Source organism: Molothrus ater, chromosome 4 (assembly GCF_012460135.2).
Source record: "Molothrus ater isolate BHLD 08-10-18 breed brown headed cowbird chromosome 4, BPBGC_Mater_1.1, whole genome shotgun sequence".
NCBI classification, from domain to species: Eukaryota; Metazoa; Chordata; class Aves; order Passeriformes; family Icteridae; genus Molothrus; species Molothrus ater.
In genome coordinates, this window is record NC_050481.2 from 66,773,092 (window position 1) to 66,800,679 (window position 27,588).

At 42.4% G+C, this 27,588-nt stretch overlaps 1 protein-coding gene across 1 annotated transcript in view; it reads right to left on the reverse strand.

The window, feature by feature from the left end:
• Nucleotides 1-4,613: 4,613 nt before the first annotated feature.
• The window catches only part of POLR1A (RNA polymerase I subunit A), a 33,491-nt gene continuing 10,516 nt past the window's right edge, over nucleotides 4,614-27,588 (reverse strand). The window contains 23 exon segments of the mRNA XM_036382922.2: nucleotides 4,614-5,587; nucleotides 8,054-8,218; nucleotides 9,407-9,524; nucleotides 10,258-10,458; nucleotides 11,443-11,724; nucleotides 12,452-12,568; nucleotides 13,185-13,299; nucleotides 13,796-13,953; nucleotides 14,636-14,771; nucleotides 15,448-15,615; nucleotides 16,257-16,471; nucleotides 17,479-17,700; nucleotides 18,194-18,359; nucleotides 19,157-19,239; nucleotides 19,432-19,584; nucleotides 20,462-20,560; nucleotides 20,893-21,051; nucleotides 21,164-21,246; nucleotides 22,440-22,623; nucleotides 23,088-23,231; nucleotides 23,673-23,864; nucleotides 24,172-24,426; nucleotides 26,236-26,463. Coding sequence (XP_036238815.1) covers nucleotides 5,487-5,587; nucleotides 8,054-8,218; nucleotides 9,407-9,524; nucleotides 10,258-10,458; nucleotides 11,443-11,724; nucleotides 12,452-12,568; nucleotides 13,185-13,299; nucleotides 13,796-13,953; nucleotides 14,636-14,771; nucleotides 15,448-15,615; nucleotides 16,257-16,471; nucleotides 17,479-17,700; nucleotides 18,194-18,359; nucleotides 19,157-19,239; nucleotides 19,432-19,584; nucleotides 20,462-20,560; nucleotides 20,893-21,051; nucleotides 21,164-21,246; nucleotides 22,440-22,623; nucleotides 23,088-23,231; nucleotides 23,673-23,864; nucleotides 24,172-24,426; nucleotides 26,236-26,463 — 3,744 coding nt within the window. The 3' untranslated portion in view covers nucleotides 4,614-5,486.

Genomic DNA, 27,588 nt, shown 5'->3' on the forward strand with positions numbered 1-27,588 from the left:
TTATTTTTTTTCAAGGGACAGCCCTGGGATTTTTCTGCAGAGCTGTTGTGCTGCCAGCATACAATTTGCTCTACTTGCCCTTTTGGTTTTAATGTCCCATTAATAATGCATCTCTGTATTTATTGCAGTTTGCATTACTGTTCCACTGTTACATCTTGATCACTCGTTATTCTGTCTGTAGTGCCAGGCAGGGCTCCAAAACCCAAACAACAGCAGCAGTTTTACTACAGACCAAGCCATGAGCCCCACCAGACCCCAAGCATCTCCACTGAGGGGGATCATTTATCTTCCCAAAGCTGGCAGGGCACACTGCCCCTAGGAAAACAGGAACAGCTCTACATCCTCTCCATCTCTGTGATCAGACCTAGAACTTTTCCAGGCCAGTTTGGACAGTCAGCTCTGGGGAGGGATCTAAGCCAGGAAACTGTAAAACATCATTAATGAGCAGCTTGCTTAATCCTGGCTGTGTGGCATCCAGTGTAACAGGAGCAGGAGCAGACTGGGATGGCTCTGGCTGACAGCTCAGCTCAGCAGTGCAGGCCTCATGGAGGATGCTCTAATGATGCCTCCCTGATCAATTCTGCATTCTGAAAAATGCTGCTCAGCTGCTCTTTGACCCTGTAGCCAGCAGGGCTCTGTAGGTACTGGGATTTCCCACCCTTCATTTCCCACCCTACAGCCCTCTGAGCACCCCACTGCACCCCTGTGGGTCTCCAGCTCAGCATCCAGGATTGGATATCACAGTACTGGTGTTCAATTCCCACTGGGAGCATCTTCAGGCCTCCTCAGACCTGTATTGCTCTGTAAATCAGAATTAATATAGAAAGGCAGTGCTGAAGGAGCTGGGGGGTTGCCTCACAGGAGAGTTATAGTACCCACAGGGCTTCATTACTCTCTTATCCCTGAGGACTTACCAGCCCTGTCTTTCTCATCACAGGAAAATGCCCTGAATCCTGGAAAAGACCCAATTGCAGTACTGTTTTGAGGCAGGATTTCTCTCCACCCTTCTGCATGAGGCTGCACAAACACAAGGAGAAAGGTTTCTCTGGTCTTCCAAGAAAGCCCTGGTAGCTTCCCCTTTCTTCCTCTGGGAATGGAGCTGACCTCCTTCTGCCCTTGTCCCTGTGAACAGCATGTTATTTCCAGCAGCAGCAAGGAGTTTTGGAGCAAGAAAATGGAAATTTTCCTGAACTGGTGGTTAGTGCACTCAGGAGGGGTGTTTGAAGCCCCTCAGGGCACTGCAGAGAGCCCAGAGCAGGGCTCCTGTGTCCTCAGTGACTGCCTGGGCTCACAGGCATGACCAGACACAGGTCACTGTCTTCCCTGGGTGCACTGTCAAAGAACTCACCTTTGCTCTCTTTTAATTGTATTATCCACAAAACAAAGCAAAATTCAGGGGTCTTTAGGTTGAAGCATCATTTTATCCATTCTATAAAAAACAGCAAAGCAAAGCAGGGACTGATGAGGCACAAAGTTCCTGCTGTTCCCCTCTGCCTGAGGGAGTTGGTTGCCATGCAGGAAGCTGTAGGAAGCAGAGCTCATTCTCCCCCACCCCTTCACATCCACCCCAAAGGCCAAGACTGCCACTTTCAGCTCCAAAACCTTCAAAACACTTTTTGGATCTCAGCCCTTAAAGGCAGTTCCTCGCAGATTCTCCCATCTGACCTAATCCCAGAGAAAGATTTTTGTCCTGGCTTCCTCTGCCTGCTGCCAGCCACGGCCTGGTCACCACAGTCTGACCTTGTGGGAAGTGTCCCTGAGCTGCCACATGCTCTCCCACTTGGCAAATTCCTCAGCAGATGAGGTTGCTTCCAGATTTCAGCACTTACTGGCAAGCATCAAGTGGTTTGTCCAGAAAGGCTCTGAGTGATTTAAGATCTCTGGGAGCTGTTTTGTGGCCACTGCCTGGTTACTGACCTACACAAGCACAGCAACATGGGAACCAGTGACCTGGGAAAACAAACTTTCCTGCTCCCTGTCTTCTAATATTTAGCTTTGCTTTTTGAGATGAAAGAACGAATTCCTATTTGTATTCATTCTCATTGCCCAATTTAGGAGTTTTTAATCATTTACTGAGAAAAACAAGCCTTCTATTATGATTGATTGGACTTGAACATAGCTTGCATTCCAACTCCTGAGCAAATAAAAGTTGATTCACTGTTACCAAGACACTGAAAACATTTGTTATCTCTGTCTTGAAGGTAACAAATCTGCATCTGCAAGTGGGTGTGAACCACAGAATCGTTTGGGTTGGGAGGAACCTTAAAGCTCATGTCACTCCAACCCTTTGCCATGGGCAGGGACACCTTCCACTAGACCAGGCTGCTCAGATCCCCATTCAGCCTGGCCTTGGGCATTCCCAGGGATGGGGCAGCCACAGCTTCTCTGGACAGCCTGGTCCAGTGTCTCACCACCTTCACAGGGAATTTCTCCCTTACATTTAATGTAAATCTCTTTTTGGTTTTGCCCATCACTCCCTTATTCACACCCCCTGTTAAGTACTGGAAGGCTGCTATAGGGGCTCCCAAAGCTACCTCCTCTACAGACTAACACAGTCCCAGCTCTCCCAGCCTGTGTGCACAGGACACACAGGCACATCTGTACAGCAGGACAGAACCCACAGCTTATGCCCTCCTTGCCAAAGCACATGGGACCAGATGAGGATCACTGTTTCCTCCTTCTGTTTGAGTAACTCTTGAGTTCTCCTAATTACAGCTTTCAAAAATCCTCTTCCCCAGCTTTCATATCTTCATACACTCAGCAGCCCATCCCTGGAGTGCACATTCAAGCTTATACCCTTTAGTTTTGCAGACAGATTGACCACTATTACTAATGGACATAAAGAAGGGGAGACAATTTGGAAGTTGCTTTTTCTTCCCTCATTCCTCCTGTGTTTCCACAGCATTGGGATATCCTGGCACCCTGAAGTGCAGCAGACAGCCAAGAGAAGGGATGGTTCCCTTCTTCCAGCCTTTCAATCATGATCTCCTCCTCTCTACAAAATCTCATCTACTGCTCACTTTTTGGGGTCCTTTATGCTAAAAGTGACTCTCATTTGTCTGTTGCAAATAATCACAAAGCAGCAAGAGCCCCAGTCATTACTGCAGCCTTTTTCCACACTGTTTGGGGGTAGGTTGTTCACACTTCTTCAAAAAGCACTGTACTGTGAGAGCAATGAGTGCCAGGAGGAAAGCAGACTTTAAAAATAAAAGATCCAGATGCAACAGAGGTTCATGGGATGTGAAAAAAAGGTAAAGTTTCCTAACCACATGAAGCAGACTTTTTTCTAGCTGTTTTCTGCACACACATGAATTCTAAGCAAACCCCAATTCCTTTCTCAGAAAGGGCAGTTGAGATGATCCCCAAGCCAATCTGCTCACACCAGGGATTAAGAGTAATTGCTACCTCAGCTACTTCTCCTTCACAGTATAAAATAAACCCATTTATATGCCAAAATATCCACCTTTCTCCAGCCTTGGAAATACGCCTCTCATCTGAGGTCGTTCCTCCCCCATCACTTTTGTCCATGAACAGGGACAGCCTCCCACTTCCTTTTTCTACCTAAGATGTTGTATTTGAGGCTTTCCTACAGTGCCAATTCTTTCAGTACAATCAGAATTGGGTTTTGGATCCTGGTCTGTGCCAACATTTCAGTACAATCAGAATCAAGTTTTGGATCCTGGTCTATGCCGATATTTTAAAGGCAACTCAACACTGAAAGGGAAAGTTGGATCATCCTGCCACAGCCTGAGGCCATTTTCCAAATGGCTTTAGCTAAGGAATCATCAGTGTTACTGGGAGCAGCACTGAGTAACCACTTCACTTGAATGAATGTGTTATTTAGATCAAGCAGTTCTGAGCACCAAGGATTTTCCTATCCTCCAGATAGGAAATGTGGCAGAGATGCTCCTCACTGCAGGACTCTGAAGATGTTTTGTGGATCCCTCAACAAAGAGTCTGTACCAGTACAGATGTAACCTGGAAGTAAAAGCCTTTTTGTACAATGCTTGTTCTTTCCCATCTGTTTGCTAAACTGTACCCAACTGAATCTCTCATGACTCTTTGCTGACTGATGTTTCTGACAACTACAAAGCAGGTGCTAAGACTGGAGAGAGACACAAGGAAATCTTTCACAGGGATTTCCAAGTGAAACTGGACACCTGCTGGGTTAAGGCATTTGTTAAGCTTCAGTGCAATTGGCAGGACATGTGACACAGCTCTAAGGGGCTGAGGCAGAACAGAGTCAGTCAAGGGACTCCAGAGAGGCTCTTTCACAATCCTAAATCAACAGGGCCCACTATCTGATCTGATCCCCTGCAGTGCAGCCCCCATGGAAGTGCCTCCCTCTGCTCTGGCACTCCCACTGGTGCAGAGGTACCAGTGAGAATAATCAGGCACTGAGATCTGTTAGAAAACTTGTCTAGATGGCAGTGAGCAAACTCCTAAGAGCTTTAGCTACTTGTGTGCAGTGCATCCTGATTAAAATAGAATATATAAATGAGTCTGATTTCTGAGGAGTGGCAAACAGCCCTGGGTCACATGATTTTAACAGCCAGCAGAGTCAAAAGTGAACTCCCCTTGGCAAACAACCACATAATATGGCATTCAGAACATTTCTTTGCAATTTCTTTTATTAAATATCCTCTTTGATACAGAATATTTAAGCAAAAATAGTTTACAATCTCTGTTTTGGTAATTCTTACATGAGTCTTTCGCATAGTCACTCCTACAGCAGCTCATGTTGGCATTTAAGGAATAAATCTTTAGCAAAAATCAAATCTCTCACTGTGTGAGATCTATTCTACCCAAAGAATTTAAAAGAGCATTGGAAAAACTGCGAAAACCCTGAATTCTACTCTTCAGTTAAAAGAAGTTTAAGAACTGTGTCACAGACACATTCTTCTTAATAAAATGAAGCAGCAGAATAGGAAAATGCATCCTCTGAAGTTTATACAAGCTCATGTCAGTGCACCCAAGGGCAGCAAAAGGAGAGGAAATGCCTCGAGCACAATGCTCCAGTGCAGTGCTGAGGTTCAGCACAGCAGTGCCCAGCTCCACCTGCCAGTCTGGAATGTTATTTCCAGTACTGGAAATCTGTCATGCTAATGACCATGTGGCAACTGGCACTACCCACCCTGATGGGATTCTGCCCCACAGAAGTCAGACAGCATAAACAGATTCTGCTTTCACTTCTGCCTGCCAGAACAGCTGCACAGCCTGAGACCCAGACTGACTCCTGCACTTTATTCTTTTCTATGTAAACAAATAGCCTATTTTTTTTTACATTGATGAGCTGTAAATAAGTGTTTCTTTGGATCAAAATACTCATTAAATAGATAAGGCTCATTGGGTATCCAGATAAAGAAACCTGTTGGCACAGGAAAGGCATCTGGAGACACAGCACATGCCCTCACTGTGTAGCTGTGGAGCACATGCAGCTCTCATGATGAACATTTCAACCAGATCTTTAAGTTTCCACCAGAACTCTATGTCAGGGGCTGCTTGAGGTCAAACAAGCCAGTCCCTCCTTTGACAACCTTTCCAACCACCAGGCAGGCCGAAGGGGATCGCAGCTCATCGTGGGCACCTGCAACAGAATTCAAACAAATCCTATCAGGAGGTTCCCAAAGGATTCTCCAAGGTCAGTGCTGGAAAGAAATCGTTTTGGTTTATGTGCAAGAGGCCATCTGGTTCAGCACCCCCAGGTTCAGAAAGGTTCTGCCACCTGCTGTTCACACTGAATTGGGATTTCTGGGAGTTTAGAGGCCAGAACTCTTTCTAATCCTCCTACAACTACTATCTCAGCCCCATCTTTGGTGCAAGCAAATAATTAGGCCACACATTACTAAAACCTCCTGATTCCACATGGAAAGACAAAACAGTCTGAATTCTAAGAGAACACAGATTTGACCTTCCAGTGAACACATCCTGGTGACTAAATAGGTCACTAAAAAATACATGTGAGGCAAAACCAGAAAGATTCCCTTGCCATTGCTGCCTTTTTCCTTTGTTAGCATGAATCCCTTTGATGTGTATTTTAAATCCCTCTGGCTAGATATGAAGAGAACTTTTCACTGGAGAGACATTCCATGAATTCCTCTGATTTTGTGGTTACTCACTGTAGCGAAATAGTGTCGCAGAAATTTGGAAGCACTCCAGATGACATGTCTGGCTGGGATTGTTTTACTTCCACTGTTTTTGTAAGCAGTCAGGCTGGTTTTCATTCATCCTAACTACAGCAAGCTGCAAGTTTATCATTAGCACAGTAGGAAATTGGAAATAAAATTGGTAAACTTCTGCTAAGTCTGGTTATCTTTCTTCCACTGAGCAAAATGTACTCAGCCTTGCATCATGCAGGGGGTGGGGGCAGGAGCACACACACAGCACTGTGTATGGCATGTGCTCACTGCTCTGATCTCAGCCACAGCTGGATAGCTGCTCCTAAATGTGTGTCAGCTGAAGAAAAAAAAAAGGCCCCTTTGTTAGATGGTTAAACAGGACAGTCGTGCTGCCCTGTTTGCTCATGTGATGTGAACAAAGACTCATTCTCTGAGCAAACAGCCCAGGGATCTCTCTGCTGATGCAGTTTGCTCCCTGCACAAGGAGCCCTGCTGAGCAGCCTGTGCTCACCTCAGCTGTGCACGTCCTCACAAACCTTCTCCTTTCCTTCCTACTGCTTCCCACTGCTCAGGGCATCAGCCCCAGGCACCCTCTCAGTGTCTCTTGAACTGTACAATCAAGTTATCAGTTACATTAAAGCAAATTAGATCCAGGCTGCTGCAATCCCCATTATGACTGATTTCCAGCATGGTGAAATCATTAACTCCCTCTGCTTGTAATCAGTGCAGTTCCAGCCAAGCCACCCTGCCCTTCTGTCAGCATTCACTGAATGTCTTCATTCATAGTATTATCCATACATTACATTTCACTTGGCAAAAACCGCTCTGATTTAATGTCTAAGTCACTATGTGATACAACAAAAATCCAGAGGGTGAAACTGAGTGAGAAATATCCTCTTCTCTCTAATTTCACCCTGGATTTACACTTTTCCTTCACAATTTTCAGATTAATTAAGTCACTCATAACCAATGCTATTAATTAAAACCCAATCTTTCTTCCCAGAGAAGGTATAAAACAGCATTAGCAAAAAGGAATTCAGTGATAGAAGTATTTCTGATGTCAGTGCAAGGCAGTTTAGGACAGGAGCTGAAGAGATCATGTTGAGAGCAGTCCCCATTTGGAACTGGAAGGACACAGCACAGCAGCATCTGCAAAGCAAGCATCTGACTGGCAAGTGACAGAAACCAAGTCTGTTTGCAAAAGGGAGATGTAATTAGTATCCAAAGGCTGAGATCACAAAAGCTGTCAAATGACAGACTTAAAGCATGAGGTTTTTTTGATAGAAGGCCTTAAATGTAGATGGCTAATGCTGCTCCAAACATCCTAAATGATCCACACAGCCCTGTGATCTCTACACCTTGCAGAGAGGCAACTGAGGCAGAAGGATACTCTTGGGAATCTCAAATGGCACCAGAAACCTACTATTAGACAAATGAGTCTGACTCTTTGTCTGTGTTTGAGGGGAAAAAGTGAAGATAAAGTGCTAAATCAGAGTAACAGCCAGGTCTGTTCTCAAAATAAAATGCTGAATAGCAAGGCTGGAAAAGATATGGAAGTTATAACACAGGCACAAAAACAAAGTAGAGAAGACAATTTTAATAGTAGAGACAGAAAAAGGCAGATTTAGTGGTCTGTTATAAAGCTTAGCTATAACAAATCTTAACAACCTTAAGGTTTGCTGTAAAAATGCCCATCTAATTCTTAAAGAAAGGAGTCACAGACCCCATAGATTCCATGTGGGAGCTGGATTTATTTAAGCTGACAGAATTTTACTAAAAACATCTGGAACATTTTCCTAGGCAAGGGCTTATTTTAAATATCTGCCTCTGGCATTTTTTCTAATGCCATTATGCACTACTCAAAATATTGGAAAGTTATGAAACCAAGCATATGTGAAATCCTGCAGCAAGAGATCTCAAACTAAACCATTTACCCATCATTGTTGCATCCTTCAAGAACTTGTAGCTGGTTTCAAACGTCATCTGCTGAAGAGGGGAGGAGTTGGACTGAATTCCAATGCGATTCAGTGGTTTGTAAATTCCTTCAAAACACATGTAATCTGCCACAAGTGAAAGGTGTCGAGGGTCTACCACAATTCCTTAAAACACAAGGAAAACCAATCATCAGAGCATTCAAGGGCTGAATCTGTGGGGCTTTTTAAACAAATCAGGTCTAAAATAAAGCCTTTGAATCCAAGCAGCTTGGAGAACATCTCTATTAACATTCTTCTGGCAGTGTCTCTGGTTTAACTGCTCCCCTCAAATCTCCAGGAGAGGCAGACCTCATTCTAATACAAAACAGTGTCTCTCCAAACTGAAATGCAAGGAATGGGAAATTGCAATGTCAAGAATGCTGTAAGGCAGCAGAGTTTCTCTACATAAAATCAGCAAATGTCTGCACCATCTTTGTTTGCACAGAAGGGGATCCCACATCCATCCATCCATCTGGGAGGGACAGAGCTGCTGCCTCTCACCTGGTGGCCTGGATTAGCTGGGCCCCAGAGTCAGAAAGTCTCTGATGTCCTCTGTGCATGACATCAGGCATTCACAGCAAACCCTGTTCAGGCTAAAAAAAAAAGGACTTATTCCTAAATAACACTTGTGGACTCAGTGTAATGGGGGTCATTAACAGCTCTGTCAACATTTACTGAGCAGTTCTTGAACAACTTGAAGGTCAGACCATTCTGGGCTGCCAGCTGGCAAATCTGTTTGCTATAAGTGCTTGCTAAAATTCCCACTGTATTAATCTTCCCTATTTTCAATAGTTTATTTCACAGCAGGACTCCACTGCAGTGAGTGCCTATGAAGCCATGCAGCCTCCCCTGGCTGGGCTCTCAGAATCATCTGAGAGAAGAACATTCAGACAATGCAGTGCAGCTGTTTTAGGAAAGATATAAAACCTCAGGAGCCTGGGTTCCCATCATTAAAAAGGCAAAGTGAGGCAAGGTTGATCTTCTTCTCAGGGCCACAGCACAAGTCTAACAGTTGACTTCCTCAGACATTAATAATTAATTGGTCTGAAACATGCAGCTTGCAAAAGATATACCAGAATGGAAGAACTCTGTGAAGGGGGAATAAATTCAACCTCACCTATTTCCTACTGATTAAAAGAAACCTAATAATTAACTAGCAAGGTCTTCACAGAAGACTCTGCAATAATTAAAACAATGAAAACCTACAACCTAAAAATAAATGAAAAGATCATGCAAAACCATAACTGAAAGCGTGTGGCTGCATTTTCCTATCTTAATGTTATTAAAGATTATAAAAATACAAAGAAATCCTACCATATACAGCAAATACATCTTTTATTTCCTTTATAATGACCCTCAGGGCTGATTCAATTCCATAATTCTTAGCCATGGAATGGATATCATTGCAATAAAGTCTGTTCAGGTCCAAAATCTGAAAGCAGAAAAAATAGAGACACAAGTTAGGACAACAGTTACTCTGCATTTCTAAATAACTTAAGCTAAGATTTTTTTATTCCATTCTTCATGAGCTTAAGCAGCACCAACAGTTACAGAATAACTAGGCAGCAGCCTAGTTGTCAAACACAGAGAAAAATTATTCTGAGGATTTGTGTTAAGCAGCATTAAATAGATGAATAGGAGCACTGGAGTCAAAATTCACCACAGGAGAAAATTAACTGAAATCACAAAAAGCAAGCTAACAAAATACACCAGAAAACAAGTTAAAGTCTTCCAAACAACACAATGCAATGCCCAGTGTGTCTCAGACAGCCAGAACTATTAGCAAAAGAGAAGATGCAGATTAAAACAATCCTGTATTTGGAGAGCTATGGATTAGATGGGATAACAGAACTATTCATCTCCAAGCACTGCAATTCATTGAGATGAAGAACTCCCTCAAGTAACATTTAGAGAGACTGAGAGAGAAGAATGGTGTGAAATCATCTGTCATTAGGCCCTGGCTGCTGCACAAACACTGATTTGCAAGCTGCCCTTGAGAAAAGGCTCCACTGAATACATCTGGGGATGAAAAGGAGGAGGAAGACAGTTCAAGAGCTGAAAAGGCTCCACATCACCCCTGAGAAATTGAAATGACATCCATCATCCACCATCTCCCCCAGACACAAAGGAACATTGAACTCTGGGGTTAGAAATAGATTACACACATCAGAGTATTTGAAGAGCTCTGCCAGGTTTATCCCTTCTGTCTGGAGAACAGATTCCTTCTCTCCCTCCTTGCTGGTGCTTTCATTGAGCAGGCAGCGTGTGATGCCCTTCACCTCGTGGATCACCGTGCTGCGCGCCAGCGATGCCAGCAGGGAGGACAGGTCAAAGTACACCTTGGTCAGTGGCAGTGCCAAGGAAACCTGATGGGCAAAAAACCAACACATGTAAGGAGGCTTGAACACCAGGCTCAATAACCAGCACACTTCTCTGTAGGCAAAAGTCTGGTAAGTGGAATTACCCTTGTTGCGTGTTAAGGAACACAAATGTCTGACTGGAATTAGAGGTGAATGATGGCAATGTGAATTCCCCATCCCAGGATCACTCATCCACATTGCTTTTGAGGTCTCTGAACTTACAAGAACAGCTTTTTTTTTGTTTGTTTGTTTATCCCTTCTGTCAGGTATATGCTTGTTGAGGTTTTGGTTGTTTTTTTTTAAGATTTTTACATTTTTATTAACAGTTCAGCCATCACTTTTATTCATCAAGGGCTACACAGCAGACTGTCACAGACATGTTTTATGAAAAACCCTTTCCTTAGGATTTTTTCTCCTGAGAAGCCAAGAGGCCTCAGAAACAAAATGTAAACAATGATTGTCTGCTGCTGTGGAATGCAACAGGTGCATCTGTGATTGGTCTCATGTGGTTGTTTCTAATTAATGGCCAATCACAGCCCAGCTGTCTGGACTGTCTCAGTCAGTCACAAGCCTTTGTTACCATTCTTTTTCTATTCTTAGCTAGCCTTCTGATGAAATCCCTTTCTTCTATTCTTTTAGTATAGTTTTAATATAATATATATCATAAAATAATAAATCAAGCCTTCTGAAACATGGAGTCAACATTCTCGTCTCTTCCCTCATCCTAAGGCCCCTGCAAACACCACCACAGCAGACCATCATATACTAAAAGATTAAAACACAATAAACCTGTCAGAAAACTGTTTTTAGAAAAAGTTCCATGAGGTGTTCTGAAAATGAGAAATTACTAAAAACGCCATCAAAAAATACATTTGTAGTGCTGCTTTCTGTATTCATAGGGGATTGCTGAGACAGAACAGCAGCACTGCAATGAAAAGAACCATTAGTTATGGGAGCTACATGCAACCACCCAGAGATGTTGCACCTTACCTCACACCAAAGCTCATTTTCAGTGTCAAAGGTGTAATCCTGTATGGATGGGTGGCTCTCCACAACAGCGCTCACTCGCACCTCTGCTGACTTAAGCAATTGATCTTTCCCTTTTTTAGTCTGAGACACAAAGGAAAGATGCTGAGAATCTTCACCCTCTGCTCTGTTCTGATCCTCTTCAGCACCAGGAGTCCCTTCTTCTTTTTCAGATTCAGCCTCTTCATCTTCTGGATTCTCATTAACGTTTTCTTCCCCATTCTCTTCTTCACTCTCATAATCAACCTGCAAAGAAATAACACTGTGTTTATCTGAGCCAGAACCTGTACAGAGACACAGCACACCATGAACAGTCCAATTATGGAATGTTCTTCACTGCTGAGCTGCAAGGATCTTGCCCTTACAGCACAAAGAAAATGCAATTTTGTTGTAAAGAAAATAATACAACAGATTCAGTTCAGTCTTTATTTCTTTATAATTTTACCATTATTTCTCAGTACAGTCCAGGATGCTACAGATGTTGAGACTGTTGCAGATTTTAGTTTGCTCTCCCTGAGAAAGTCCAATTTCTTCCCATAATCCAACTCTGATGATGGGATTCCCTCAGGATTTTCAGTTACCCCACCCTCTTGCTGAAATTACAGCACTCCATCTTTTAAGAGCTAATTATGAAGTACTGAACACAGAGAAACATGCAGGGAGACTATGTTTTAAGAACCACAGTAAAGTTTTAAAAACAATGAATGGCATGAAATTAGCAAAAGGCTAAAGTTAAGGTGAACTTCAGCACAGCCTGACTGCCAGACACATCCACCCAAATGCCTGAAGAACAAAGCTTCAGAAAAGAGCCAAATGTGTCTCCAGCCCAGAGAAGGAGAGAATCCCTATTTCCCTCTCAAGTGGGGTTTGGTTTTTTTCAGCATTTTATTTTAGCGGAAGTTTTCCTTCCCAAGTCAAACATAGAAGAAATAGGGAATTCAAGAGCAGTGCTGAGCACCTATAAAGTCATTACCTCTTCCTCCTGGTTCTTCCTCCGTTTTGTTTCTGTAGCATCACCATCCCCTTCATCAGCTTCTGCATCAACAATGTTCTCTTCTTCCTCTGCTACAGCTTCCAGATTGTTCAGTGTCTAAAAATCCATGACAGACAGATGATCAGGCTGACTGCTACTCAGTACCAACTGCATCAAAAGGCTTCAGCCAAACATCTGGAATTTAACAATCTCTTGTTCAGTGTTCTACCTTTACAGAAAAAATAATTTCTGTATGTCCACTACTATAAAGAAATGAACTCATACTCCTGATAACTTCAACATTGAACAAGATCAATGTCTACAAGATGGATAAGCTGTCACTCTGCTCTGACATCCCTTGATGGGAGAGGAGTGGCAGAAGGAACATGCAAAAATATTTCAATGAACAAAGAACCTTCTCTAAAGTTTTGACAACCACTGCTCCAACAGGACTGATCTGGGAGCAAGAAGAGTGGTATGTTTTTGTCCCAAAGAAGCTAAAATGAACAGGCATTTTCAGAGTACAGTCTTAAGCAAATCAGGAATTAATACACAAAAACTTCAACTTCCTTGTCAATTTTATGAGAATGCAGACAGTTTATGTACAAAGTATTTAAGTAACAATTTACTATTCAGACATTTGGTGTGCACTGAAACATGCTACACTTTCCCAGTTCTGGTTCTCAACAACATTGAAAAGAAGTGAGCTGTTTTCAAGTGATTTATTTTGTACCTTGTCTTGGTCATCATCTAAATCCTTCCGAGTTGTCTTCCGAGTGCTGACTTCATTAAAAGATGCCATCTTCGTAGTCTTCCTTTTAATTGCTTCCAGAAGAACTTTAAAGAACCTGACAGAAGAAGCAACTCAGAATGTCAAAGCTCAGCAGTGCCACAGAAAATATGAAGTTGTCAAAAAATTTATTTATTTTGGTTAACAAGCCAGACAATTCATAACAGGACATTATTCCCTGCTGGATAAAAGTACTTCTAGGATAATGTAAATAATTTTTCTCAGCCCTTTCTCATTAATTTAGGAATCAAAAGGTTGGTATGAGCTCTTTTACTGTCACAGATGTAGCTGTGCATCCAAAGCATAAAATTATACACTCATCTGGATATAAAATCTGCACATCAAACTGATCTTCAGAAGAGATAGTTCATTACTGAACTTGAATAATAAAATTGTCAATTTTATTCAGGACATAAAAGCAACTGTGTAATTTTTTTCTGCACATCTACTGGAACTGTTCCTCTAAAAGCCACACCAGCTGTAATCAACCACATGCAAAGCCCATAAAAAGGCAAAAGAAAAGCAAATATTAAAGTATCTGAAAGCAAACTCACCTTGTTTCCATGAAGTGCAAGATCTGCCTGGGCTTCACACACTTCTCCTCTCGGTAATATTCAAGGGGCAAGAAATGGAATCTGATTTTGTAGAGGCGATGCTTGTTCAGCTTGTGCTTCACATGCAGGGACTCCTCAATGTCCACTTTCTCCAAGACCTACAAAACATTCCCAGGTAGGGAATGTGTAACTCCTTTGATGAAGACATTTCATTTGTTTCCTGCAGCTCTGGTTTTCACAGGAAACCAGAATTACACAAGGCTAACTGGCAAACTTTTCTGGAGGCTCCTGGGCAAAAGGACTGTACCCTACTGCACTTTTTGTCTTCCCAACAATTAACTCAGACAATACTGGAAAAGCCTCACCCCCCACCCAACTTCTTCACAAGAGATTACCCTTCTCAGGGGGCCTACAGGTTCATTTTAGAGCAGGACAGTATTCCAGCACACAACTAACCTGTTCTTGCTGCTTTTAACTCACAAGAGGTGGAAAAATAGAAGGGGGAGGGCATGGAGGAGAGCACAAGGAAGGAAGAACACAGAACACATCCTGGTGTAGTCAATCTCCACAGAGACATATGTTCTGCTTCTGTTGAGCACAGCTATTTGTGTGAGATTAGGAAGGGGGGGGACAGATAGAAAGGTATCTATTTCAGCTTTATGTCAAGCACAGCCAGATGAGCTTGTCTCAAAGACAAAACAGAATCCCTCCAATTCTACAGACAGAGGAAAAGGTGCTTGAGAAAAAGCCAAAGACTATGGCATAGCAAACTACTGATGAGCTCAAAGAGGAGAGTTTGTTTTGCTGACTCTCAAAGGATGCACTGAAAAGAAATCTCACCTCAGCCAAGCACACTCTTGTGAGGAGTTTCTTAAGCTGTTTCACCTTTTTGAGAGCTTTCTTGGTATTGAGCACAGGAACACTCATCATTGGTGTTTTAATGTTCGAGCTGGCCACCATCAGTATTTCCCTCAACCTTTAAACAAAGAATAATCGTTCCAATTAAGCCATAAAAGCACTATGCAAATCAAGTAATTATCTAGGTTATTTCATTAGGCAGAATGCAGTAACTGGCAGTTCCACCAATGCCATGTGCACCCAGAGCTGTGGTCACACTGCACTGCTCCTTTTCTCTGTTCTGATTCCCCCCAGGCACAGCAGCCCCACTGCCTCAACTGGATTATTCCCCCAGTTATGAGAAGAGAAGAGATGATAATAAATTGTTCCAAGAACAGAAGGACTAATGAGATCTGTTTCCTACAGATGCATGATGGATGCTTCCTTGTATGTTCTTCCCCTCCTGTGCTTCTCTGAAGCAACACAATCCCCTCCCACCTAAGACATCCCACGCTCCCACATGAGGCCAGGTCAGGACCCACATTATTCCAAATAAACTGATGATTTGCAATTTGATTTGATGATCTGTACATCAGATTAGAGTAAGGGGCCTTCACTGATCTTTAGTATCTGGAAAAAGAACCAAAATAACTGGAAAATTGTAAAACTAAAGTATTCTGAGCAGGCAAAATCTGCAAGGGCACTGAAGGACTGTGCACCCTCAATATTCACACATATACCTGCCAGTGAACCTAGCACAATTATATACTTAAGTGCCTAAAATAAAGGGCCCATTGAGGACACAGCTTTCTCACCTTGGAATACCCAATGTGACATTCATTTCACCTCTGCCAGCAAAGTGAAAGGTGTTCAGAGTCATCTGTGTTGAAGGTTCCCCAATGCTCTGAGCAGCAAGAAGCCCCACAGCTTCTCCTGGGTCACAGAGAGAACGCTGCCACTTTAAATACAACAGATCCTTTAATCTGGAGACAGCAAATGAGAGGTTTAGCTGCACATACAAAATAAAAAACTCAGAAAAGAATGAATCATTGCTTAGTTCAATGAAGTCACATCTTTGAGACAATTTCTCCTGGTAGCTTACAGATAAATATGCTCCAGAAACTGTAAAATTGTCTATCCCCATCTGATCTGACAAACACAGCCCATTAACACAGAACTGGGGCCTTGGCCAAATTGTATTTTAGTTCTGTGCCAAATCCCAGAATGTCAAAAGAGAGTCCATTTACTCCCACTTGCACTTGCTAACAGCCTTGCTAACTCCAAGGTGCATCAAGAGCATACTTTGTTTTTCAAGATCACTATAAAGTATTATTTTATATGCATGGGGACAGCAATACATTGCTGTGGTTCCAGAGAGGCTTTGCTAAAGCCCTCAGCAGCATGGAAAATTGAGGTGTGGAAGGAACAGATAACCAGAGCCTCTCCATTGCACACTAAGCACATTTGGCTTTTAAGAACAATTTTGAAACCCCACTGCTTAGCTTCACAATGGCCACAACAGAAACAAGGCTTGGTAAAGACTGTTTTCAGTTTTAGCAAACTTTCTCCAAAAAGGTATTTTGGGTTTAGGCTCAGTGCAAAGAAGACACTCAGAGGTTTTTACCTATCAGAAGAAAGTGCTGTGTGCGTGTAACTCCGTCTGTTCTCAGATTCCCATTTATTGATATAGCCTTCAACTCCCTTTTCAAATGTTTCTGAAACTGATGCAAAATAAGTATCTGGACGCCAAACCCCGAGGCTTGGGTCAGGACACTTATTTGTCTTCTTCAGGTACTTCCTTTGTTTCTTCTCATCAAGCTCATACCACATCTTCAACAACTGAAAATGAGAGGAGGTTTTTAAGCTGGCTGGTTTCTCCACAGTAAGACCACAAGCAATCAAGCAGCAGTGAAGGAGGAAAGGACAACCTGTGCAGAGTGTAAGGGTGTACACACACAGCAAACAGCTCAGCTGCAAATATGGTGTTCTCCTTTTTCTGATATTTAACACTTTTGAAGTCAATTTATTTCAAGATTCTTTACATGCCTAAAAATACCCAGCTTATTTAACTACTCCATAGTAACTACTCCAGAAAGCAGTGAAATAAAGCCTTAAAGAATGATTTTAACTGGGAGTGAAATCAAAAATTAGGAGTTACTATCAAAAAGTGTCAAGAGCAACACAAATTCAGTATAGCTCAGTCAATAAACCTCTGATTAGGAAAAACAGTTTTTGCAGTCAAACTGACACAGTTATCTCTCAACACCTTCAACCTGGAGTTTCATGCTAACTGCCCAAGTACCAGCAGGATAAATTAATTCCTTGTGACAGCAAGGCTGTGAAGCAGGACCTGTCTGAATTCTGTGTCCACACACCATCCTCCTTAGAAGCCATGCCATAGAGACCAGTGCTGTGATGGACAAGAGGCTTTAGCAGGAGTATTTTTTTGGAAAAACTAGGCAGGGCTGGCTCAGCTCTCTGATCTTTGGTATTCAAACAGGCTCTCATCCAGCCAGCAGACAGCTGTCCATACAAGAGAGATTTACTTTGTGTACATGAAAAAACCAAATAACCCACCAATGAACAGAAACAACTCCTCCAAACCATTCACAAACATGACCTAACAACACATTTATCTCAGTTTTTAGTCCCTTCCCTAGCACTAGGGCCCTCAGACTTGAATAAATCTCAGCTATCACCCACATAGTTGACAAGATTCCTTTAAAAGGCAACTTGTTTAGTCAGACTGTGAAACACTTTGGAATTCACAGAGCAATTAAACAAAAGATACTGAATTCTGTAACTTCTTTTGAAGGGTTTGGTCAGTTCAACTGCCTCTGTGTTACCTGTAAAGTAGCAGGATCTCTTCCATTCTTTATTTCACCTCCTGGAAGCTGTGCTTTCAAACTTGCCAATTTCTTTTGGGAAAACAACAGAAATCCTCCTTCTCTTTGCACAGAGTTTTGGTGTCTGGCTCGCCACTTTTTGATGGCTTTGAACTGCTGCTTAGCTTGGTGAGACTCCATCCTTGCTAAAGCTTCATCCAGATGGTTTGTCTTCTGGATTACCTGTAAGAAAGTAATTTCTATGATTATTCTTTTCTCTATCCCCACTGTACCAGAAAAGGCAAAGCAAACTGAGAAGGTCATTTGCTGTCTTTGCCGTAAAGCAATTTTCAAATTTGGTTTTCAACCCAACTGAGACAAAACCTTTACAACTTTATGTTATTATCACCACTCTATAATAGGGAGTGGTGATACTGGTAAAAGTTAATCAAACTTGACAGACTGAAAAGTGAAGTCATCTTTGTTTAATTCAAGTGCAGAGTTAGAACAGACAGTGCTTGGTGCTCTGATGAAATTGAGATGCTTAAATCATGCTGCAGACTTCAGACTGCTTCCATATTTTGAATACAATGGCAAATAAAACTGTGCATTAGTCTGAAAGTAACTGAGACAAACAAGTGTTGCCACTGGATCCCTGACAGATGTGCCAGATGTTAACCATGTGTTTCAGTCTCCCCTTCACCCCTCACAAATACTTAAGATTAGGGTGTTCTACCTCATAGTTTTCTGCAATGAAAGGAAACTGCTCAGGCTGTAAGAACTGAGTTTTAGGGATATCAAGCCCATCTTCTCCATACAGAAACTGCACCACGCTGCCATCGCTGTCTCGTACAGTCAGGTCATACTGAACCACCAGTCCTTCCAAATGTTTTATGATACACCTATTCCAGAGGGGGAAAAATGGGAAAAAAACACAAGAGAAGAAAAATGCTGTTAAGAGGCTACAAAGCAACAAGAATGATACAACTCTAACACAAAACCCACTGTTTTCATCAACATCTTAAGTGTACTTAAGGGCTGGTCAGGAATTCTGGAAGCCAAAATCTTATAGACACAACACTCATGTGAAATGCTAAATTTGTAAAGCTTTCAGCATGCTGCTCCCTCCAGCTTCCTTGGACTGATCTGACTTAAAATGAAACAGTAAATTACTCTTCATTTCTGCTGTCATGCTTTAACAGTTTTCTGAAAGAAAGGGGCACCCCTCCTTTAGAACTCCTCACTACCCTCTGACACAATTAAAAAATTCCATTTTCTTCTATAGATGCTGGAGGTGTTGCTTGACTAAAGACAAGAGCCTCTCAATGTGGCCAAGAAAAACGAGAGCCGCCTGGAACTTGTGCACCTATCTATATTTGTACCAAAACAATGATTTCTGCAAAAGGAGAAGCTGCTGCTGTTATGTGCCAGAGGTGAATTTGAAATGATAATGTTCTAGTTGATCTAGAAAATTGAACTTACAACAAACAGCATTCAGCATTGTGCTAGTTGATCTCTAGAAAATTGTACTTACAACAAACAGCATTCAGACTATTTTGTAAAAATCAAATACAGTGAAGTTAATCTAAGCAATGCAGGCACTTAAGAGTCTACAGAACTTTCTCAGAAAAAAAGAGAAAAATCAACCAACCAACAAAAGGAGCTTTTAAAGGCTCCAGTTGTAAAGCAGGCCCCTTACCTTTGCAGGTACCCAGAACGGCTGGTTTTGACAGCTGTATCCACAAGACCTTCCCTGCCAGCCATGCAGTGAAAGAAGAACTCCTAAACACAAGCACAATACCATCAGCATTCTGCTAAGAAGTGCATCAACACTGGCAATTTATGTTCTTCCTCAAAAGCTTCATATGAAACCAGGATGAACAAAGTCCATTTATCTATAATTGCAGATACCCTTTATTAAAATACCAAGACTTAAATGAACTTCAGTATCAACACAAGCAGTCTTAAACTTACAGAAGGTTTGATCCCAGTGAGAAATCTGCCAGTCACAAATCCTCCTGAGCTAGGGGAAAAGTCATAAGGCTGGAAACATGGCAGTGATTTGCCAGATGCCATCAGTGGGGGTCTTCGGCCTTCCAGCTCAATCTGGCCCAGCAAACAAGAAATCTAAATGTGGGCAGGAAAAAAGGAAACATCACTTTTCCATCCAGCTTTTTGTTCACATGAGCTTAGTGATTATTCTTGAAAATTACAGTAAAAAAGGTCAGATGTTCAGTAAATGCTCTGTAGCTCCATGTGGAGTTGTTCATGAAATGTTCCAGATACTGAGGGGCAGAAAAGGCATGGAGATCTCACCTGGTTTTTTAAAATTATTCCAGTACTCTGACTCATCCTCAACATTACCTCAGTATCTCATTCTGTATCTTTATTTTAACACAGAAATGTGAAACTAAAAATACTGTAGATATTTTTTAGGTCCCTACATTACTCTCACCACCTCTCAGCATTGTACTAAAAACAGAACAAAAACCTCAACCCAAAATGCTCTCTCTTTTGAGCTGTGGTTGTTCTCTCCATTTTAGATGGCATTTTTATAGTGTCTCTAGCTTGGTGTCTGTGTTGCAAATGTAAAATGAAAATGTATCCTTCCACTTCTACCAAAACCAAAGATTATGTTGTTCCTATTCAGAAGTTGAAGAAGGAGAGGGTCAGTCTCCAACAGAGGCCAGGAGAAGTTATTTCTCCTACACTAGCTTTGTTTGTATAAACTGCAGCATTCCTTCTCAAAAGCAGTTCTGCTATTTCAATAAACCCTCATGCACTGAGGAGTGATTCAAAAATAGGTTATAATAAACACTGACTCTCTTCCATCACCCACTGAGGTCTTTATTACATTCTTCTAGCATTTTTCCATGCCAAAGTCCAGAATGAAAACCTTGCTCTGGTATCAGATATCCCCACAAGAGCTTCCCAACAGATTATATTCTAGGACACACCACAGCAGCACACAGAGCTGCTAAGCATTTTCTGGTTATTGCATTACCTGCATTGTGTTTACAGTGGATCCTTTGGCTCCTGACTGTACCATCAACTGCAAATTGTTCTCTGGAAAGCTCCTGTGGAGACCAAGGGGCATGCAAACCTACAGAGGAGTGAAGGGAACAAAAGGAGTGTGGGGGAGTGAAGGGAACAAAACCAAACATTATTCATAAAACAATAAACCCAAGAAATTCCTGTGGAAGGCTTTAACAAAGTGAAACAATGAGTAATCACAAACAGTCCTATTTATAACTTCAATTTGTCTTCTCACTCAGGGAGGACAAGGCTGAGGAGGAGAGGCAGCATCTGGAGCCCCAGGCTGGGGTCAGATGGAAAGCTTCAGCCTGCAGAAGAGTCAGGCACAACCCATCCACATTAATTAACTTAATAAGAAAGTGAAACAAGATTAGTATGCACAGATTACTCAATGCCAACCTTGTTGACTTCATTGTTGTAATTGTTCACTTCCTCCTTAAATTTCATATCAACCATGTTAAAATCCCTCTGGTCTTTGCAGAGATGGGCATCCTGCCACTTCCCTTGGACCTCCTCACATGATGCTGTTTCTGGCAAATTAAGAGCAGCTCTAACAGCCTGAAAGTAAAATATAGGAATATTTAGGTGTTAAGCAGGCATGATTGAATAAGGCAGTATTTCAAAAATTTTGCATTATGGGAGAAAAAATAAATCTGCAAAACAGACTTACTTCAATACCACTCTGCCTTGACCTTTCAATGATTTTTTTTCTTTTGTGGTCTGCATCACGTTTAACCAAAATATCTTCAATCCCTGTTAAAGAGGAGAGACAGAACTGAAAAAAAATCAAGGAAGGAACCACATTTGATGTCAGGGATTTTGAGTGAAGAGCTGGGAAAGAAAGTCACAACTGAAGTTATAAAGATGGTTAGACTCAGGGCCTGCAGTTTGACAAGAAAAACATTTGAGTCATTTCTGGATAGAGAAGCTGTAAGCCATAGAAGAAAAAAAAAAAGAGCAACATCAACTAAGCAGTAAGAGTGCAAAATCAACTCCCTAATTTAAGGAGTCTTAACCTCAACAGTCTCTAAAAAATCTTAGTTGGTGCATTTGCACAAACTAATGCTTTATGGACCAGCCACATCAAACTGCTTTTTTCCTTCCATCCACATCAAACTTGCTATTAGTTGAACTTTTCGCAATCTGGCATTTCTTAGCTTTTTAAAAAAAGATAAATTAAAAATACAGATCCTTGAGATGACAGGACCAGGGAACAGATTCAACACTGGAACCTGAACTCCTGTGAGCTGTTTGTGAGGAGTCCTGCCAGAGACACTAAAATGGTCACTAAAATGTCTGTGTCAAACATCAAATCCCAAACTCCTGCTCCAGTCTCACTTCTCTTCTGATGTTTTAACTGCCCAGGGGTCCCAGGCTAGTTATCTTTTCCTATCTAGCCTTTTTGCACCCGGGCTCTCAGGAGTCCTGTAATCAGTCACCTTCCTCACTCCAAAAGATACCCCTGTGTTGGTCCCTCACTACTGCTGACTGTGTCTCCATAACTCTTATATAAGTTTAAAAACCTGTAATAAAAGCTTTTCAAACTCATTGACTAAAAGTTTTACAGTAAAATGTGATGTGCAAGGCTTGATCACCAAGCCCTTGAAGTTCTTTCATCTTGTTCTGTCAGCTATTCTGCTTTCTAAGCAATAATTACTTTTCAGAGAAGCAAAACATGAGGTTTTGATCTAAACAAAATTTCCACACAGGATATATTAACTGTGCACACTTTGGCTAGGCAGGACAGAAAAGAGAAATGGTTGGATTATACCTTCTCTTTATACTTAGAAGGCCATCTAGATCAAAAACAAAAAACAAGAGCAAAAAAAGGCTGGCTGGCAGCTTTCCCACTCAAGGGCAGTCTTGCAGAATTCCACTCACAGAATTAGCATGTATTATGCCCAACATGAGTGGTTTAGACCTCAGGAGGTGCTGCAGGCACTCACCCATGGTGAAGCCCCTGTAGAGCTGCAGGTAGGCAGTGAAGAGGCGCCCCAGACACGTCAGCACCTTGCCACTGGTTTCACCCCCATAGATCTCATAGCAGCAGTGCACCAGCCCATAGGCAGAGCTGCCAAAGTGAGCTTTGTCCAGGACTCCACAGAGTAACTCCCCATCTCTGATAATAACCTGAAAAGCAAAACACAGTTTTGAATCAGGAAAACAGAAATTTTAATGGTAGTATGACCTCAACAGGTTTTCCATGCAATCTATGTGAAAATTGGTTTAAATTGTTTTTTGTAAGTTTAAAAAGCTTACATGTTGGTGCATGGGTAAATGTGGTCAGATTATCTGTACTTTCAGAATTTGTAGCAGAAATGAAACTTCTAACACCACCTGCATTTTTCCACCTATAAAGTCTGACAATGAAGACACATGGTCTAACAAAACCAGGTGGAATCTACCTAAGTCAGGACCACAGAGCATTTTTCCTGACTCCCTGGCCTATCCTTCAATCAGCCACTTCTGGCAGCAGCTGTTGCCAAATATCTGCTTCTAACTTTGCCATCTGCCTTGCTCCCTTCCCATTCCTTTACAGTACACACAATTTTAATAGAACACAGCCCAGCCCAACCCCCAGAGTTGCTGCATACCTGAGATTCACACATTGAATCAAGATTCACACATCCTTTTGCAGGTCCCTTTACCCAGGCTCTCCCACCAATTTTTGCTTTCCCAGTCAAATTCAGTGGAGCATGGTTGTCTGGAATGATGTTTATTAACAATGTGGAAACAACCTATAAAGAAGCAGGATGAGGGGCAGGAATTATTTTTTTTTTGTATAATAGCTTCTCAACATTAAAAAATCTGGCATGAATGAGAAAAGCAACATCCTGCATGTATTCTTTCCACTGACAGCAAAGTTTTGAAAGCTTGGAAGTCTCACAAGGCAGGAATATCCTCCTGCTACTCTACCCTCTGAAGGAACAGTGAGCTGAGATGTGTAATTATTCAGAAATATAAAACAGCAAAGATTTTTCCAATACTTAAATATATTAAAATTATTAAAAGAAAAAAAAAAGCTGTCTGTTGGGTTTTACAGCTCAGAAACACACACCAAAACCTACATGGTGTTAATGGGATCTGGCCTTCAAACACTTGGCAGCACTGGTTTATTATTAGCATTCTGCTTACTTTAAAACCACCAGCATTCTTTAGCCCAGTAAATGATAAACTACCTGCTTTCCTGTCCATAATCGTTGTGGCTTCATAATGGCTGGAGGAAAGGTTTTAATTCTCCCTTTTTTGTCTGTGAGCCCTCGGTACACCAGCTCCATGTACTGCTCTCTGGTGAAAAAGCAGCCCCGCAGTGTCATGCTGACTCCAGAAACCATGTGGTCCTGGATCAAGCCAGGAAGTGGCTTCCCATCCTAAAGAGGGAACAAGAAAAAGGTGGTGGTGGTGGGGTTAATAAGTTGTGTGCCTGCAGCTCCCAGAATTATTGCCCCTGGATAAAACACTTAAGTAATTTGTAAAGAACTCATTACAGCATAACTCTCTACTGAATCTCTTCTGACACTCAAAGGAACAAGACTGGATGTGCTGGGCCTTCTTTAGAGGAACAGAACCACACGTGGAGAAAGAACACAGAAATAAATAATGATCCCATTTATCATTAGACAAAACAAACAAAAGCAATTCCATCTAGAAATAAACTTATCTGGCAGCTGTACTTGCCTTTGGCACCAGGTACTGTTTATCAGTGATGGCCAAGGTGTAGGCCTCTGCCCTGCCCAGCTCACTCTGTGGGAAGTGGGCATTCATTTCATCCCCGTCGAAGTCAGCGTTGTAAGCCTTGCAGTTGGCGTAGTGCAGCCTGAGCACCTTCTCGGCGGGCAGGATGCGGGCGCGGTGCGCCTGGATGGACGGCCGGTGCAGCGTGGGCTGCCGGTTCAGCAGCAGCACGTCGCCGTTCCTGATGTGCCGACACACCTGCCACAGACATTGGGGTGCTGCCAATGCCAATCAGTGCCTCAGAAGGGACTGACTGAGCTTTAAACACACACACAGATCACAGAATCGCAGAATCGTGAGCTTGGAAGAGACCTCTGATGTTGCAGTGCGGTTTCCTGTTTGACCCGTCCCAGCCCCCTCAGGTGCGCCAACCTTTCGCCCTCCTCCTTTTGCCCTCCTGCCTAAGAGCTGTCCATCAATCTTAACATTCCAGCAAGGCCTCGTAGGGTTGGCAGAATTTCAAAAGATGCCCCCAGGTCTGGGCTCATTGGCCTGTATATCCCCTGAGCCTTCCCCTCCTCACACCTGGTTGGCCCTCACCTGTCCCTCCCCTCCCCCTGTCCCTGGGGCTTAAAAGGACACGAGACCATGCAGTCAGTGTGTCTGTCTGAGAGCTGTTACCACATTCAGAAGTCTACCACGCTGAAATAGAACTCTGGATTTAAGCTCTACGGCAGAACCCGCTTCTTTTCTCTTCACCGTCGTCTGAACCTTTTCCACCAAAGGTAAACTGAGTTCCTATTTTGCCTGGATTTGTTCTGAGTGCCCAGCCAGCCAAAGGTATCTCTGTGGTGAAAACACCACAGCTGCAGCCTTTGGTCCAGCACCGAGGCCAGACGAAGCCAGGCAGGACACACCCGGAAACATTCGGGGTCTAATATTTAATACTCTAAGATCGAGTCAAACCCATGCCCTCACACCTCAACCAGACTGTAGCACCCAGTGCCATGTCCAGTCTTTTTTTAAACGCATCCAGAGATGGGGATTCTACCACCTACCCCGGGAAGAGCATTCCAGTACTTTATTATTATTTTGGTAATTTTTTTTTTCCTAATATCCAACCTATACCTTCCCTGATGTAGCTTGAGACCGTGTCCTCCAAAACATCTTCTTTCTGGTATTCATGCTTTGTGTAAAACTCAGAGAGAATCAAGACTGTTTGCCCCTGAATGCCCCCTGCTCTCCACCAAACAACCACTCCCCATTAACTACCCCAAACCACAGTGATCAAATCAATCAGCTCTTCATCCAAAGCCCACTGGGCTGAATTGATACCTCCCACAAAATACCCAGCCCTGGACACCCTAGACTAAGGTAGTAATAGCTGGACTGCTATTAACAGCTTTCAGTAAGTGAAGCAGAGACCAAGAATCTCTTAATTTCAGCTCTGAGTACAACACAGTATATCCTTATATAGAACAGAGTCTCTCAGAACAGTCTCATTTTAATTTTTCTTTTAGTAACATCCAAATAGCCACTTAAGTGATTATCAACAAGAGCATTGTAAATTGTCTGTACAATCTAAATGCTGTTATGTTTAACTCTGTGACAGGTTCTGAAAGAACTGACATCACAGAAATACTCAGACTTAAATTTTAAATCTCTGCTAAGCCTTTATGAGAGACAAGGTAATACATAACAATGTGAAAACACTAATAAACACCAAAACTTTTGCCCTAGTAGCTAAATAGTGCTTTTCCAACTCTTGTAAGGGATGGAGATACAGTTAAGAAGTTTCAAAGGTTGATTAAAGTGTAGCACAGAGGAGAAACAACTGATATAGAATCATTAGGTTGGAAAAGACCTCTTAGATCATGGAGCCCAACTAAGCCAGCACTGCCAAGGCCACCACTGAGAATAATCTCCATCTTGGCACAATGAATGCCACACACTGCGTATTAGAAGAAAGTAAAAGAAGGAAAAACGGGGTTTAGAATTTGAAAAAGTACCATGTTTTTATTCCTACCCCCTGAACCAGAGATGGAGGAGGGCTGTGCCCATACTCACAATCTTCAGGCCTGTCTGGGGTGCCCCTGAGGAGGGGGTGAGGAGCTGCTTGGCGATGGCCTCGCGCTGGGTCAGGCTGGTGGCGCTCAGCACCGTGCGAGACCCGTCCTCGTTGATGACCATGGAGGCCCCTGGGTGCACCTTGGGGCCATTGATGACAGCCTGCCTCAGCTCTTTGACATTCCAGGGAGTGACTGGCTGAGGGTAGGTCAGTTTGGTGGCAAATACCTAGACAGGAAGGAAAAGAGGAGAGAAGTAACATGCTGTCCAATTTTGGCTTAAGATCTTAAAAACACTAAAAAAAAAAACCAGCATCAAAAATTAAGTAGTAAATGTAAGAATAAAGTACTTTAAGCTCTTGAATGCATCTCCTCCTCAGTCTACTCTAGTGCCAAATAAACACAATTCTGTTTTAAAATCCTCTACCATACGAATAGAAACAATGTCCCTTTTACAATTTTCTACTGTGGTATGAAACTCAATTAGCAATTAAAAAAAGCAATCATGGATTTAGATTCTGCAAATAAGCCAACAAATACAGAGAAAAAGCACATTATCATCAAGTTCACTATTTTCTGCAAAGACGAGATAATGAAAAACTCAAATTCAGGCTTGGTGTCATCTCGGTGTGGCTAAAAATCCTTAAGGATTGTTGAAGTTGGTGACATTACCACAGCCTTCTCTTAAGGCTGCAATGTGGAAACCCAGAGCACCAGGAATGTTTCTCTGTCTGCTCTGGGATGCCCTGACCCCCAGGGCAGCACTGACTTTCACCCTCATCCATGGAGAAAGTTTCCCAGACTTCAAGATAGACTGGAATCCACAGAAGTGTGAAATAGATTATAGAGAGTAGTGTAGGTGTATCACTTGGGGAGAAACTGAAGTTTTGGGATTTTTAGTATGTTGTGGATGGAAGCAAGATGGAGGGCACAGGGTGTCATTCCGAGTTTGTTCTTCATGCTTCTTCTTCCTGGGTTTGGGTGGCATTTTGTAATTGGGCAGAAAAGTCTGCATTGTGGGCTCTGTGGGATCAGTTATTGGGTTAAAAGGAAAATAATCCAGGTGTCCTTTCTTAATTGGATAGTTTAGTCTTAAAAGACCCTGTAACAAAAGATTGTTGGTCATTTTGTGCCTTGCTAATGAAAAGCTGCAGAACTCATGGTTGTGAGACTGTTTTACTGATAAGAAATAACAAACACCTGAATCTGAACATGAAACTACCATCTCAAGTGCCTTCAATCCAGACCCAGAGAAACCAACAACTGGTACCCTGGCACTGCAATACCTCAAAAATACCTTATACAAAGACCATAGGAGGAACAGGATCTACTTTTGAACAGACTTACTTCAATT